Source organism: Perognathus longimembris, chromosome 6 (assembly GCF_023159225.1).
Source record: "Perognathus longimembris pacificus isolate PPM17 chromosome 6, ASM2315922v1, whole genome shotgun sequence".
In the NCBI taxonomy this organism is placed as follows: domain Eukaryota; kingdom Metazoa; phylum Chordata; class Mammalia; order Rodentia; family Heteromyidae; genus Perognathus; species Perognathus longimembris.
The window spans coordinates 50,638,428-50,654,251 of NC_063166.1; the positions used below are offsets into that span (position 1 = coordinate 50,638,428).

Sequence of the window (15,824 nt, forward strand, 5' to 3'; positions counted from 1 at the left end):
AACAAAAAATAGCAACTACTTCAAAGGTTGCTGGGAAGAACAGATGAAGTCATGTTTATGAAATGGAGTTTAACACTGGGCTGATACTTTGTGAACAGAAATTAAACATTAGTAATTATTAATACGAGAGAAATATAATTCAGAAAAATTATCCTCTTTTAATTTTTATTTTATAATGGGTGCACTTTGACAGTAATGAAATAGGACTTACACTGAAAAACAAAACAAATATATGAACTTAAGGTCTGGGTGCTATCACTTAAGCTTCTGTACTCAAGTTAGTGCTCTAATATTTGAACCACAGCTCCACTTCTGAGTTTTTGGTGGTTAGTCAGAGACAAGAGTCTGACAAATTTTCTTGCCTGGGTTGGCTCCAAACTCTGATTATGAGATCTCAGCCTCCTGAGTAACTAGGATTACAAATGTGAGACACTGGTGGCTGGCCTTTTCTTAAAAACAAAATAAAACAATAAAAATAAAGTGAAATTTTTTTTAAGGGGAAGAGCATTTATAAACCTACTTGTTACTATGCTTTCTTCATTTTGCAAACAGATCACAAATTGCTAAAATAGCACAGTAAAGCAACTAGAAATGTGAAAAGGCCAGCCCTACTGTGACAGGGTTCCATTTGTGTTTGTATTTACTGATGTCAAAAAAATATATATAAACTGACACATTTTAAAGCTAACTTAAAAAAATTATTCTACAGGTGTTAATATAATTATTCATAACATGCCTAGATGTCTTGTCATGGAGAATCCATCTGACTTAGAAGCACACAACTTATCAATGAAGGAATACATGTCAAACATCCCTTGTTATTAAACCATGTCACATTCCTCCTAGTCCATGGTACTTATTAGACTGCAGATCCCATAATCCTCTCCTGAGTCCCTTCTGCATTTAATTCAGTTCAGTCTTAAGTAGTTAAAGAAACTGTTTTCAGTGGCAACTAATAACTACTGACCTACAGTGACACGGCCCTACAATAGACTTGTCAGCCCTGAAAAAGTTGTACCAAAGAAGCTGATTAGAACTTCAAGAGGTTTGTAGCAAGAATCAATGGCTGCTCTGTACTAATGCTATGCTGCCACACTGAAATGATAAAAGTGGAACATCATTAGTTATGCCTCATTAAGCTGAATAACCCTGCTAAAAAGACATTTGTTTAGCCTGACAAAAAAATCTAATAACAGTTTTAAGCTGTATTTCATTTTTCTGGGCATCTCCAAGTTTAGTAAAATAATGGCCAAGAACCAAGAAAAGTATGAAAGTTTATAAACATGGGCATTTTAATTCAGTGTCAACTAAATATTTTCCTAAAGGATACATGAAAGAATATTTGGTTTTGTTGGGAAAAGGTGTATTTTAAGCCACTGAGATTTTGATTTCTAAGCAAACAAACAAACCCAAAGGTTGAAGTGGGAAAAATATCTACGTGCCAAGTTTGCTTTACCATTACCTGTCAAATCTCTGCTGCTGGAAAAGAGGAGGTGGGCCTCGCCAGGGTTCCTGAGGCCTCATATCTGGAAAATACACAGGAAAAAAGATTAATAAAAAATTTTAAAAATTGTTAGGCTGGGGATTTAGCTCAGCTGAAGAGCGCCTGCCTGGCAAATGCAAAGGCCCCGAGAGTTCAGTCCTTAGCTGTGGAAAAAAAAAACAACACACACACACACACAAATTATTTACCTACACACATTTTATAATTGAAAGCTGCTGAAAAAAAAACACCTTAGAATACAAAGCATGTAACCGGGATCATAAGTAAATACAAATACAAAAATATCCACCAGGACCAGTAATTTTTTTTACTTTATATTTGGGGTAATGTAGGCCATTAAACATGCACATTTCTTTCGCACTCCTTATCTTGTACATATATGTAAACATATATGTATGCACACATACACATATATTTGTATTTTAAATGCTGTGTAAAACAAAGTTTAGGTTTTCCATAGACACAGACAGAAAAAAATAGTAATGTGTATAGATATCTTGAAATTTTCCTCATAAAGGCACAAACTGCTACAACAAAAACCAGACACACAATCTTTCTAACACAAACCAGGGAGATGTATTAATGAAGGGATCACTCACTTTTCTATTATTTCTGACAGCAAAAACTTTCCCCTTAACACAAAGCTGAATTAGGAACAACATCTGACAGCTAAATGAGGGCCCACTGTGTACCCCAAGATATACCAAACCTCAGCTTCAGCTCCTTATTTCGCCTTTCAGTTACTATTTTGCCTTCAGCAGGGCTTGCAGTTAATTAATTAAAACAGTTGTTTCCAGAAGCTATCTACTGAGTGAGGCACCAATGGCTCATGCTTGTAATTTTTGCTACTCAGGAGACAGAGATCTGAGAATTATAACTCAAAGGCAACCCAGGTAACTACCAAAAAAGCCAAAAGTAGATCTGTGGCTCAAGTGGTAGAATGGCCATGCTTGAGTGGAAAAGCTCAGGGACAGCTTCCAAGTCCTAAAACTAGAAAAAAAAAAAAAAGTGGTTCTCCTCTAGCATCCAGAGACCAAAGACAATAAGGCTTACCATAGTATATACAGACTCACATTTTAGTGAAAACACAAACTAGAAACATATTTTTCAAAATTGCTTTTTTAAAAGAAAGAAGAAATGAAAGCTTATCTCTGGATAAGAACAAGATGCAATCTAGTTTTTACTTAAAAATTTTTTAAAGAAAGAAAAAAAAACATACAAAGTGCGGAACACTTGTGGCTCATGGCTGTAATTCTTGCTACTCAGGCTGCTGTCTGGAAGATTGTGGTTTGAAACCAATCTGGTCAGAAAGTCCATCAGATCCTATCTCTAAAATAACCAGCAAAAAGTAGGACTGGAAACATGGCTTCAGTGGCTAAGAACATCAGCCAAACCAAGAGAGAATAAGCTCTGAGTTCCAAAACCTCAATACTGACACCCCCCCACCCCCGCCCCAACCAAAAAGCCCCACGAAGGAGAACATAGACTTGAGTAAAGTATAGCCCATAATGATTAAAGTATGGCCTCCTCTGCTCTGAGCCTCCTTTTCATCTCAACACGACTGAAAGAGCAAGCCTGAGAGTTTTTTAGCTATGGACATTTTATACGAAGCAAACAGAAGTCTTCATGAAGTTCCCAGCAGCCAAGCCTGAGATGTCTCTTCAACAGCTGTTACTTCCAGGCAGAATCTCATTTTGAATGGAAAGAAAGGTGGTATCAATTTGAATCTGAATTGTCCCCCTTTTAAATCTCTTAGCCAAATTACTAGCAGTCAGACTGAGTAACAACACTGAGAAGATTTTTCACAATTGTCATCAGAACCTAATACTTGTTCAATACCTGAGTGGAAATTCAAGAAGCTAAGCCACAGTCCACAGAGAATGTGAGAAGTTCTCTATTTTAGGACAAGAGTACATCACTATAAACTACCATGAAGTCTTAATTAGACAAGGTAAAAGTTAGAAATTCTTATAAGAACAGCAATCACTTCATTTGTGTGGTTTCTTTATATGAGAAACAATCCCTTTTATCATTAAGGTTTAATTCTGTGATTCTGGTTCTTGATGTCTCTACAATCAAAGAATACAAACTCCCTATGGTACTTATAAAGCCTCCACATTCGATCTCTGCATATTTAAAACAATAAAAAGACACATGTATTAACAAAACATTCTAAGTCATTTATTCTAAAGCTTTTGCAAAATAAAGTCAGAATAAAAGTACACATTTTCTCTTAGAAGCAGTGTGAATGGAGTGAAATCCATCACCGGTAGCAAAACACATGCACTGGATTCAAACATCCCACATGTAAAATAAGCAGAGCAATATATCCAAACAAAAATATACTGGAAATTTCACTAAGCACAAATGCTTTGGGAAAGAAGGGTAAGTGCTGTTTAAGTCTACCTACAAGTGTTAGAAAACAGGAGCCAGGTTCCCATTCCACAAATTCTAGTCTATCAGTTGAAGTTTCCCTTGCCATTTCCCATTTATCATCTCATCGCCAGAACAATTTTGTTGACATATTCACTGTATGCAAAAATGTATTTTGTTAAAACCTAATGAAATTTTCTAAAAAACATAATAAAATTAAGACAGTCCTTGCTTTAAACCCAAAAAAGGAAAATGATTAACAGCCAAGAAAAACTTCAAGGCTGCCTTTAAACAAATGTCTGCACATGTCGCTGAGTAACACATATAGCCCATAAGTATTCATAAAGCAGAAATATTTCCTGGGTGATAGGTAATGAAGTAGATGGTAAAACAAACTTATTATCATTCATTTGTATGGCTCTAACAGGAGATCCATTTGAGTGGGAGGAAAAAAAAAACCTGTGAGACAGTGAATTGCACTTTAGAAGGTAGAAGTGAGAGAAATAAAATGACTGTTAAATTTTTCCTTTGGTCTTTAAATGAGGGACGAGGTAACAAACAGTACAAGAAATGTATTCAATGCCTAATGTATGAAACTGTAACCTCTCTGTAATTCAGTTTAATAATAAAAAAATATATATAAAAAAAACTTATACCTTTTCTAGAGTTCTAAGGCCACATAAACCAAGGTTTCACCAATAGATTCTCAAGTGACAATTTATCTAATCAGCATGGCAATCACAGAAAGATCCCATGTTTACTGATTGCACTAATCAAAAATCACTTTCAAATGCAGCTAATTCACAAGTTTACTGACCATAATGAAGGTAAGTCACATATCAGGTTCTCTGCCTGCAGAACTGAATTGCTTTATTCATACTGAGTACTCAGGGCTGCACTTGACTCCAACAAGTCATCAGTACTGGGACAATTGCTCATCAGCCAAAAACTGACAAATCAAAGACTAACAACAAGCAACATCATCAACAGACACTTGATAGAAGAGTTGGCAGTTAGATCAATGCCCTGGAATGCAATTTTACATTATATGGAGAAAATAGTTATGAGATTAAAACTGGTTAGATTTCAATTTTTCCAAAACTATGTCTGACCAAATTTTAAAGCTCAAAAATGTATTTTAAAAAATGGTGCCAGTGGCTGATATCTATAATCCTAGCTACTCAGGAGGTTGAGGTCTAAAAATGCAGTTCAAAGCCAGCTAGGGGAGTAAAGTCTGTCAGTTTCATCTCAAATTAACCACCAAAAACCTAGAAGTGGAGCTATAGCTCAAATGGTAGAACACCAGCCTTGAGCCAAAAAGTTCAGGGACAACACCCAGTGTCAGGGTTTTTAGCACCTCCCCCCCACCATGCTCCCCCAACCTGTGGGAGAGATGGGGAAGGCACGCCCCGACAGGACAAGCCAAGAAAGGAGAAGGGTAGGCAGGCCGCCCGCACCTAGCCCTCCCTCACGGAGGACAATCAGACAGCCTGGGAGTCAAATCGGTGCAAGATCTCATTTATTGGGGAAGTACGTGCCACTAATATAAGGCACAGGAGCCAATCAGGTCTAAGATCGGCAGGAAGGGGAGGCATGAGCTGTCCATCAAGGGCGGAAGAGCTGGGGCGTCACAGCCCACAGAACCGCCTTGGGGTCATAACCAAAGACACTTGTTGCAGCTGCGTGTTGTTGTTAGGTGCCGCCATCTTAGCCACACGTGGCCCCAAGACTGAGAACAGGCGGGGCCAGCTAGTTGACTTCCAGGTGTGCCCCACAACCCAGGCCCTGAGTTCAAGCCTCAGGATCAGCAAAAACAAAAGATGGGTGATGTGTATACATTTAACTATGGTGAGAGGAGCCCCTGGGAGGTCATTAGGATTAGAAACTATCATTCAAGTACTTCATTACAGCAATGCAAAGTGAATTAGTAATACCTATGAGATGTAACATTGAGTATGTGCTGTCACCTCTGCTATTCAAATGTCCTTTTTTCATGTTGTTGAATGTGTGCACTCCATACAATAACCGCTTGAGACTTATCTTGAGATCTACTATCCAAATTATATCTTAGTTCCTTTTCCCATTTGGAAGCAGTAGAACCATTATAGACAAAAGTAAATGGCAAAGAACCATAAGGAAAAAAAAACCAACTAAAAAAAAGTATCAAACAGTTGGCTATCAAACTAAACTGGGTGAACAAAGGAACTCAACACACCTCAAAAGAAGTACAAATGGCCAATCCATACATGAAGAAATGCTCAACATCCCTGGCCATAAAAGAAATGCAAATCAAAGCAACACTGAGATTTCATCTCACTCCAGTCAAAATGGTCATCATCAAGAACACAAACAAAAACAAATGCTGGAGAAACTGTGGGGAAAAGAAACCCCTAGACACTGTTGCCAAGAATGTAAACTAGTGCATCTACTATAGAAATCAGCATGGTGGTTCCTCAAAACAAAACAAAAACTTAGGAGCTGGGGATATGGCCTAGTGGCAAGAGTGCTTGCCTTGTATACATGAAGCCCTGGGTTCAATTCCCCAGCACCACATATACAGAAAATGGCCAGAAGTGGCGCTGTGGCTCAAGTGGCAGAGTGCTAGCCTTCAGCAAAAAGAAGCCAGGGACAGTGCTCAGGCCCTGAGTCCAAGTCCCAGGACTGGCCAAAGAAAAAAAAATTAAAGAAGAACTACTCTATAATGCAGCAATAGTACTCTTAAGTACTTATCCGGTGGTACCTGCACACCCAAGTTTATTGCAGCACTGCTCACAACAGCCAAGCTAAAAAACAACCCAAATGCTCTGTAATAGTTGAATGAATAATTAGCACAGGTTTAGGCTAGTCACAGCAGAGGATCACAACAGCCCAATAGCCCTTAAGAACACCTAAGATGATGCTAAGTGAAATGAACTCCATGATATGGAAACGACTGTCATATCACTGTTGTAATTACTTTCAACATGCGATATGAAACCGTAGCTTCTATTATTGATGATCCTCTTGTATCCCCTTCCTATGGTTTTACCTGCACTATCTGTGTATCTTATCTGAGTACATTGGAAACTGTGTATACTGGTATTAGAACTAGGAAATAGAAAGGGAATACCAAAATCGAGAGACACAGGGTTAAAAAAGACAAACGACTACAAAAGCAATACTTGCAAAACTGTTTGGTATAAATGAACTGAACAACTCATGGTGGGGGGGAAGGGAAAGGGGGAGGGGGAAAAGGGAAATGAGGGAGGAAGTAACAAACAGTACAAGAAATGTAACCAATGCTTAACGTATGAAAGTGTAACCTCTCTGTACCTCAGTTTGACAATAAAAATTTAACAACAACAACAAAAAAAGAAAATGTGATATACACATACAATGGAGTATTATTCAGCTTCAAAAAAAAAAGAAATTATATTGTTTGCAGGGAAATGGATGGATCTAGAGACCATCACATTAAGCAAACTAAGCTAGGTTGAGGACTAAGGTCCCTTATTTTCTCATATTAAAATATAAACAGGGCTAGGAATATGGCCTAGTGGTAGAGTGCTTGCCTCGTACACATGAAGCCCTGGGTTCAATTCCTCAGTACCACATACATAGAAAAGGCCAGAAGTGGCACTGTGGCTCAAGTGGTAGAGTACTAGTCTTGAGCAAAAAGAAGCCAGGGACAGTGCTCAGGCTGAGTTCAAGCCTCAGCACTGGCAAAAACAACAACAGCAGCAACAGAACAAAGCAAAGTCACATATATTTATATAAAATACATATAATATGATTAAAGTACAAGAGATACATGTGTGAAATACCATGGTTAAGCTCCTTTGAATAACACATACTTTAACAAAAACGAATGACAGAAATGTAAAGCAGGTCCTATCTGAAGTGTGTTACTAGTGGGAGGCATGAGGGGGAATGGAGATTGTGAAGGAAGTGAATACAGTCAAATACTTTACGCACATGTATGAAAATAAAACAAGGAAACTTGTTGAGGTTGGATTGGGAAAGCTGGAGCAAGATATACTATTTACGTATACATGGATATGTCAAATTAAACTCCTTGTACAACTAGTTGATGCTAACAAAAATTAATTTAAAAGTTAAGGTGGATATGGTCTCGCTACTTACTGGTAAAATCTCAGTACACAGATAGCTATTTCAAAGTGATTAGACTCTCCTGTTACATGAAGTGTAACATGAAACAAATATATGGAAAAATTCAGGAATGTTGTCTGCTAAATATTAGAAGAAAAGCAGCTATTCAGCCACTGTATCGTGAGTATCCCGTGTAACTAAACTCTTGTACCCTTTCTGTGCTTCATTAAATAGAATAAAACTGCCGAAGCTCAGAGTTTTTATTACAGCATCTCATAATATTACATTCAAAGTCATTCAGCCATACAATATAGCAGTCGACAGAGCATACATTGAAAAGAGAGCCCTGAGAAAATAAGAGCTCAAGAATTAATAAATTAATTAATAAATTTTGTTTAGGTTTCAGAATCCAGAAAACCTATCTTTAAAAGATGTGTTTAAAAGATGATGTGTATCTTAATTAGCATTAAAACAGTGGCAAATACCGAAGACAAAAATTTTCAATAGTGGGATACCTGTGGCCAGCGTAGGTAGAGTACAGTAGTTTGCTAGACTCCAATCTCCAAAAGAATCAGAAAAAAAACACAAGGCTAGAGGCATTGCTCAAGTGGTTAAGAGTGTTAGCCATAAGCAAACAAAGAGCTAGAGCTAGAGGCCCTGAGTTCAAGCCACAGAATTGACTTTTTAGTTTTTTGGGTTTTTTTGGTCTTGGGGCTTGGATTCCGGGCTTTGTTGCTGTCCCTGGGCTTTTGTGCTCAAGGCTGGTGCTCTACCACTTGAACCACAGATCCACTTCCAGCTTTTTTTTTTTTTTGCCAGTTCTGGGCCTTAAACTCAGGGCCTGAGCACTGTCCCTAGCTTCCTTTTGGTTAAGGCTAGCACTCTACCACTTGAGCCACAGTGCCACTTCTGGCCATTTTCTATATATGTGGTGATGAGGAATCGAACCCAGGGATCATGTATAAGAGGCAAGCACTCCTGCCACTAGGCCATATTCCCAGCCCGACTTTTTGGTTTTTTTTCAAGGGGATATTTTTGTGACTCAAGTGACAGCAATGATCTTTACCTGATTTAACTGTTCAAATATCTGCATTAAGGGAACAAATGAAATGAACTCTTTCTGCACATGTTGTTAACTTGGAAACAAGTTAGTCAGTAAAGATAAAAAATTGACCTTAATTAACTACATAAAGATAAAAATGATTTGATTTTGCATATAGTATTCATGTATCATTCTTATAGCTTACATATTTTTAAAGCCTACTGGTAAATAAATCTTTTTAGCAATGAGGATTAGAAACCAACTTGTACTGTGATATCTAATTTTTAAAATACAAAATAAGTAAAAACTTACTTGACATAAGTTTTGGGATCTGGGCTTGTCCTCTCAACAGTGGCCTGTATAAGTTTCCCTGGTAAGTCCCAGGTGGTGGAGCAGCATTGCTGTACATGCCAGTTCCTGAGCCTCTTGGCATGACATGGCTGTAATAAAAAAATCCCCCATATAATATAGAAAAAAGAATTGAAAAATATAACACACATAAACAAATACACTTATTGCATCAAGCTGACTAAATTCAACACATGCAGTAGCTGCTAGTATCTACTTCTTTAATAGAAATATTCAAAAGGTTTATAGTTAAAAATCCAAAGTGTATGCAATGGTAATGGTGATTAGCAAGTCTATACTTGTCAAACCAGGATTCTTAACTGAAAATCTTTGAAATATCTAATTATATAAAACAATGAGTAAATTTTCTACATATTTCAGTTTTCTCAAGAACCTCTCCTGTCTATCACTATGTACATTACTATTCCACATTTTGCTATTTTCAATTTACTATGTCAAATAGTGCCCTATGTTCTTTCTCTTCATTGATAACATCTATACCTAGAATACCTATAAAGAACTGTTGGTACCTCATATTTTAGAAAACATTTTGTTTCCTTATGTCAGAATTATACATTTCAATGTACTAGAAATATTTATGCATATAACTGCTCTTTTAAAATTGCCTTCTTAGGATAAATTCCCAGAAATAAAAAACTAAGAGTATCTTCAGAACACAGAACTTTTATTATTTAGAGACACTTTAATGTGGCTTCCCAAAGCGGCTAGACTAACACAAAAAAGTTTATTTAGACTACTCTAAATACATATGTTAATTTAGTTATTTTACTTTTCATGCCAGTCTGGGTTTTGAACTCAGAGCCTTAATAAACTCTCACTTAGTTTTTTCCATTTAAGGCTGGCACATTACCACTTGGGCAAATATCTCCACTTCCTCTTTTTATTATTAAGAATACAGACTTCTCACAACAGTGGCAGCTAACATTTACAAATATTTAAGAACTACCCTAAGTGCTGGCAGACATTATGACACTTAGCTCTTATAGCTGCATGATGTAGATATAAAGTATTTTCTCTATCTTATACACAAGGAAGTTGCCTCATAAAGTGGTTCAGAATGTTCCAAATATATTAAGTGGTAGAAAAACCATCCCTTACTATTCACTACATAAATTACATGCTGATAACTTTCTTTCCAAATCAATTTTGGAAATACCTGTTTCAAAGTTCCCTCTCTAGATACATAATTTCTACAACTAGGAAAAAAGACAATTCAGAAGCTACAAGGCCAAGACAAAAATCAGAAATTTACAAAAGAGGAAATATAAATCAGTAAACAAATTATCTCCACAAGTAAGGAATGCTAATTCAAGCAACAATGAAATAGTTATCACCATTTAAGCAGGGGGTAAACAAAAATGTAGAACTGGTGACTGCACTACTGTACTAGTTCAAAAAAGCAAAATATGTAAGAAATATGAATCAATAACTCACCCCAAAGTCCTAAAGGCTGCTTGATCCAGGTGTACAGGCCGCCTGTCCCGGTTAAAGCCAAGTTGGGGCTTCCATTGTCGTCCATTGCTAGATTTTTCCCAGTCACCAGGTTTCAGTACTGCTGCTGGCTTCCTGAGCATTTGAAAATACAGTATCTAGCTATACTTTAACGATACATTTATGCGGATGAACACTATCCACATAAAATAAACGTAGGTAGTTTAAGTGATATTACCTTGCTCCTGGAAGCATGACAGCCTTAAAAATATAATCTTCAGCAAATTGTGGGTCTTTAAAATTAATACTGCAAGAGAACAATAAATTTTTTATGATTTGATTATATTAACCTAGTTTTAATTATCAAGGAAACTGGAGACTTTTAAAATATTTTAACAGAAAAAAACAAATTCAGAAGCATCTAAATCTTAGTTAATGACTTTGCCAAATGGTAGCTTCCTCACTGATTCTGAATACACAGTGTTCCTCTACATGTTGTTCAGATACCTTTCTCTGTATGAAATACTATGTTCTGGCTGTGAATGATCAAATAATGGGCGCTGTTCCACCTTTTCCCCCTCATTATTTAAATTGTTATTAAATAATTGTATAAACGGATTACAATCCCATAAGTCAGGTTATAAGTACAATGCTTCTTGGTCAATGTCACACCCTGCTTTGTTTTGTCCCATTTCCCTCATCCAGTCCCTACTCTCAAGTTCATTTTTACATAATGTAAATGGAACATAATGACTACATTTGCTAGTAACCCTTTCTCCCCTCTATTCCTGAGACCCCCCCGCACCCATGTTTCTACTTCTTGGTATTTATTTGATAAACAGTACATTAGTTATCCTGAGGAGTTATGCCTTTGGATTCCTCTCCTTAGTATACCCACCTTTAGTGAGTGTATAAATGTATCCAGCTCTCTATATATTATCATGTATCATTGAATTTTAGATCTAGCTTCCACATATGAGAGAAAACATCTCTCTCTCAACCTGGCTTTCTTTACTTAACATGATATTTTTTTCCTAGGTCCACCTATTTCCCTGCAATGACACAGTATTATTCTTATGGATAAGTAAAATTCCATTGAATATATGTACCACATTTTCTTTTCTTTCTTTTTTTTGCCAGTCCTGGGACTTAGACTCGAGAGCCTGGGCACTGTCCTTGAGCTTCTTTTGCTCAAGGCTAGAGCTCTACCACATGAGCCACAGGACCACTTCTGACTTTTTCTGTTTATGTGGAATCAAACCCAGGGCTCATGTATGCTAGGCAAGCATTCTACCACTAAGCTACATTCCCAGACCCACATTTTCTTGATTCACTCATTCCTTGGTAATGCTCTAACTCTTCAGAAATTGTACTATGATACTAGACAGGCAAAAGAGGCTTACAATAACAAAATAGAAAAGAAAAAACTATATACAAGTAGCTAAGAAACCTATAAGAGAAAACAGTAACAACAATATCAAAACTCCATAGACCTTCCAACCTGGAATCCTACACCTTACTCTCCTAATGTGCATTTTAAAAATAAGGAACTGTTTGAAAACTATACAAAGCTGTGTAGTCAGGGGGTGGGAATATGGCCTAGTGGTAAAAGTGCTTGTCTCCTATACATGAAGCCCTGGGTTTGATTCCTCAGCACCACATATATAGAAAAAGCCGGAAGTGGCGCTGTTGCTCAAGTGACAGAGTGCTAGCCTTGAGCAAAAAGAAGCCAGGGACAGTGCTCAGGCCCTGAGTTCAAGCCCCAGGACTGGCAACAAAAACAAAACCAAACAAAGCTGTGTAGTCAGAACTGGAGTATAAGGAAGGTCAAATGTCCTGTCTGGGATGGTTGATAGTGGTACATATGTATGTATCCACTCAAAAGGTTGCTGGTATAAATACACATGTCTGCTTTCTCACCCAACACCACTTCTAGATGTTCATCAGATGTTCATACCATCTTTATTCATAATGCTGAAAGATGATGTAATCTAAGTACGTGAATAACAGTGGGGTGCCTACAACATAGCTACTATCAAGATATACATTGGTGAACACATTCTGATCAAGAAACAATCCTGCATCCCCCTATAGTAATAGAAATAAAGACTGGTAAGAGTATAAAGAATGTGAGCACATGGTCTCCTGGGTGCATGTCTTTGTCAGTGTATGGAAGGAAGTGGAGGAAGAAGGGAACTCTTCCACTGGGGGACCAAAAACAAACAAACAAAAAAAACGATTAAAGGCTATAGTTTAAGGTCGAACTGAATGGTAATAAAATGTCAGACAAAAAAAGAGAAAAGAACAAAGATACTGTTGGCTATAAAACTATATTAAGGGCTGGGAATATGGCCTAGTGGCAAGTGCTTGCCTCATATACATGAAGGCCTGGGTTTGATTCCTTGGTACCACATCTATAGAAAAAGGCCAGAAGTGGCGCTGTGGCTCAAGTGGCAGAGTGCTAGCCTTAGGCAAAAAGAAGCCAGGGACAGTGCTCAGGCCCTGAGTCCAAGGCCCACGACTGGCAAAAAACAAAACAAAACAAAAAAACCTATATTAAATTAAACCAGGCCCAATGGCTCATGTCTATAATTCCAGCTACACAGGAGGCTGAGATCCGAAGACAGAGGTTCTGAGCCAGCTTGGGTAGACAAATGTATGAGATGCTCATCTCTAGTTAACGAGCAAAAAGCTGGAAGTAGAATTGTGGCTTAAATGCTAAGAGTGCTCGCCAGGAGTGAAAATCACACAAGAGCATGAAGTCCTGAGTTGGATGCTCTGAGTTCAAGCTACAGTAGTACAGGGAAAAACCCAAACTATTTCCAGAGGCATTCACAACTCTCTGAAGCAATAAGCAAAATACATTTTTCCTCTTAAGTTCTTAGATATTTGTTCACAGTGGCACAAAAAGTAACTAATATATGTAATAATTATCAATAAAATATTAATAGACCAAACTCAACAGCATATAGCAAAGATCATACAACCATGACCATGTAGGATACAGGATGGATGAATACTCACAAACCAATAATTACAATACATTACTTTCAGAGATTAAAACAATATGATTGTCTCAACAGATGCAAAAATAAAAAAGCATTCAGTATCCTTTCCTATTTAAATCCCTCAATGAATTAGGCACAGAAGGAAAATACTTCAACACAATAAATATTATACATGAAAAACCACACTAAACATGCTGAAGATAAAGAGAAAAAGGCTTTAAAGATATGGGGGAAAAAAACAACCAAAGATGTCCATTTTTTACTGATTCTATCAACTTAGTACTTTTAGACTTGATCATAAAAATTAGGAAGACAGAGAAACAATAAGGATTCACTGTTTATAAACTCAAAGTGAATCAAAGACCTCGATATCAGACCTAAAACTTTGAAACTACTACAAAAGAGAATAGGAGAAACATTGTAACTGACAGGTACAGGCAGAAACCTTTTGAAAAGAGTTCTAGGGGCAAAGCAGATAAGAGAAACTGTTGGGACTAATAGAAGCAGTTGCAAATACAAAAATCAATGCTTAAGAAAGCAGAATTTTTATTTACCACTGTGAAATGGCTGAAAGTAAATTTAAAAATCAGTCTTATTCGTAATATACTATGTATAGTTTTTTTTAATATTATTTCGGTAGTTTTAGGGTTTGAACTCAAGCTTGCTAGGCTAATATTACTTTAATACTGAATCTTGATATTCCTCCAACTTGCTTTTTGCTGTGTGTGTGTGTGTGTGATAGGATCTCAGAAACTTTTCTGCTTGGGCTAGCCTAGAATTGTAATCCTCAGACTCTTGAATAGCTAGGCTTATAAGCATGAACCACTGGTACCTGCCCAAAATGTAAAAATAATAAAATCTCTAGAAATAAATTAAAGAATTAAAGCAAAGAAGTAAAATATCTCTACAGTAAAAATTATTTTGAAAACTGAAGAAATAATAGAAGCCTTACAAGAATGGAAAAGGCAAAGACATTTCATTTCATGTTCATGGAGTAGAGTACTGTTAAAATTTCCATACTTTCATAGGCAATCTACAAGATTAAATACAATGGTATTTTTCCACAGAATTAAGAAAAACAAATATGGAACCATGAAAGACCCAATGTAGTTAAAGCAATCCTTAGCAAAAACAACATCTGGAAGCATAACTTCAAAACATATTACAAATCTATAAGGACCAAAGTGGTTTAATACTGGGATTAAAAAGATAGCAACCAACAGAACAGGATTTTTAGCAATCAAAAAATTAATATAAATTTATAGCCAATTGATTTTTGAAAATGGTGCCAAGAATATATAGTAGGAAAAGAAAAGTCTTCAGCAAATGGTGCTGGGAAAACAGTACCATTAAAAAAAAAAAATCAATAACTACATCCCTATCTCTCACTATTTATAAAAATAACTCAAAATGGGCTAAGGGCCTAGGTATAAGACCTGAAATGATGAAGCTACTAGGAAAAAAACATAGGGAAAACATTTCTCAACACACTGCAAAAAATAAAATAAAGATTTTTTTTTGTTTTTGTTTTTGCCAGTCCTGGGGCATGAACTCACCTCAGGGTCTAAGCACTATCCCTGGCTTCCTTTTGCTCAAGGCTAACACTCTACCACTGAGCCACAGCTCCACTTACAACTTTTTCTGTTTATGTGGTGTTGAGGAATGGAACCCAGGGCTTCATATATGCTAGGCAAGCACTCTTGCCACTAGGCCATATTCCAAGGCCAAGATAAAAATTTTTAAAGAAAAGATACTAAATGGACAGACAACAAAAACAAAAAAAGACACATGAGATTGTATGAGTGAGGAAGCCTTTGTACATCAAACAAAATATATCAGAAACAAATTCCAAAATAGGTAATATTTTCCAATTACGGATCAGACAAGGGAATAATATCAAGAGTAAGGAAATAACAAAATGTGATTGATACTAAGCAAATGATCTAAACAGGCAATTCTGAAAAGATATATGAATGGCCAATAAATATTTGAAAAATGCTCAACATCA

At 36.7% G+C, this 15,824-nt stretch overlaps 1 protein-coding gene across 2 annotated transcripts in view; it reads right to left on the reverse strand.

Moving 5' to 3' along the window:
* Xrn2 (5'-3' exoribonuclease 2) overlaps positions 1-15,824 on the reverse strand; it is a 74,942-nt gene that overhangs the window by 8,591 nt on the left and 50,527 nt on the right. For both annotated transcript variants that reach the window (XM_048348708.1, XM_048348709.1), the window contains 4 exons: positions 11,047-11,115; positions 10,812-10,943; positions 9,321-9,448; positions 1,463-1,526 (listed from right to left, as the gene is read on the reverse strand). In XM_048348708.1, the coding sequence (XP_048204665.1) occupies positions 1,463-1,526; positions 9,321-9,448; positions 10,812-10,943; positions 11,047-11,115 (393 nt within the window). The remainder of the gene's footprint in view (positions 1-1,462; positions 1,527-9,320; positions 9,449-10,811; positions 10,944-11,046; positions 11,116-15,824) is intronic.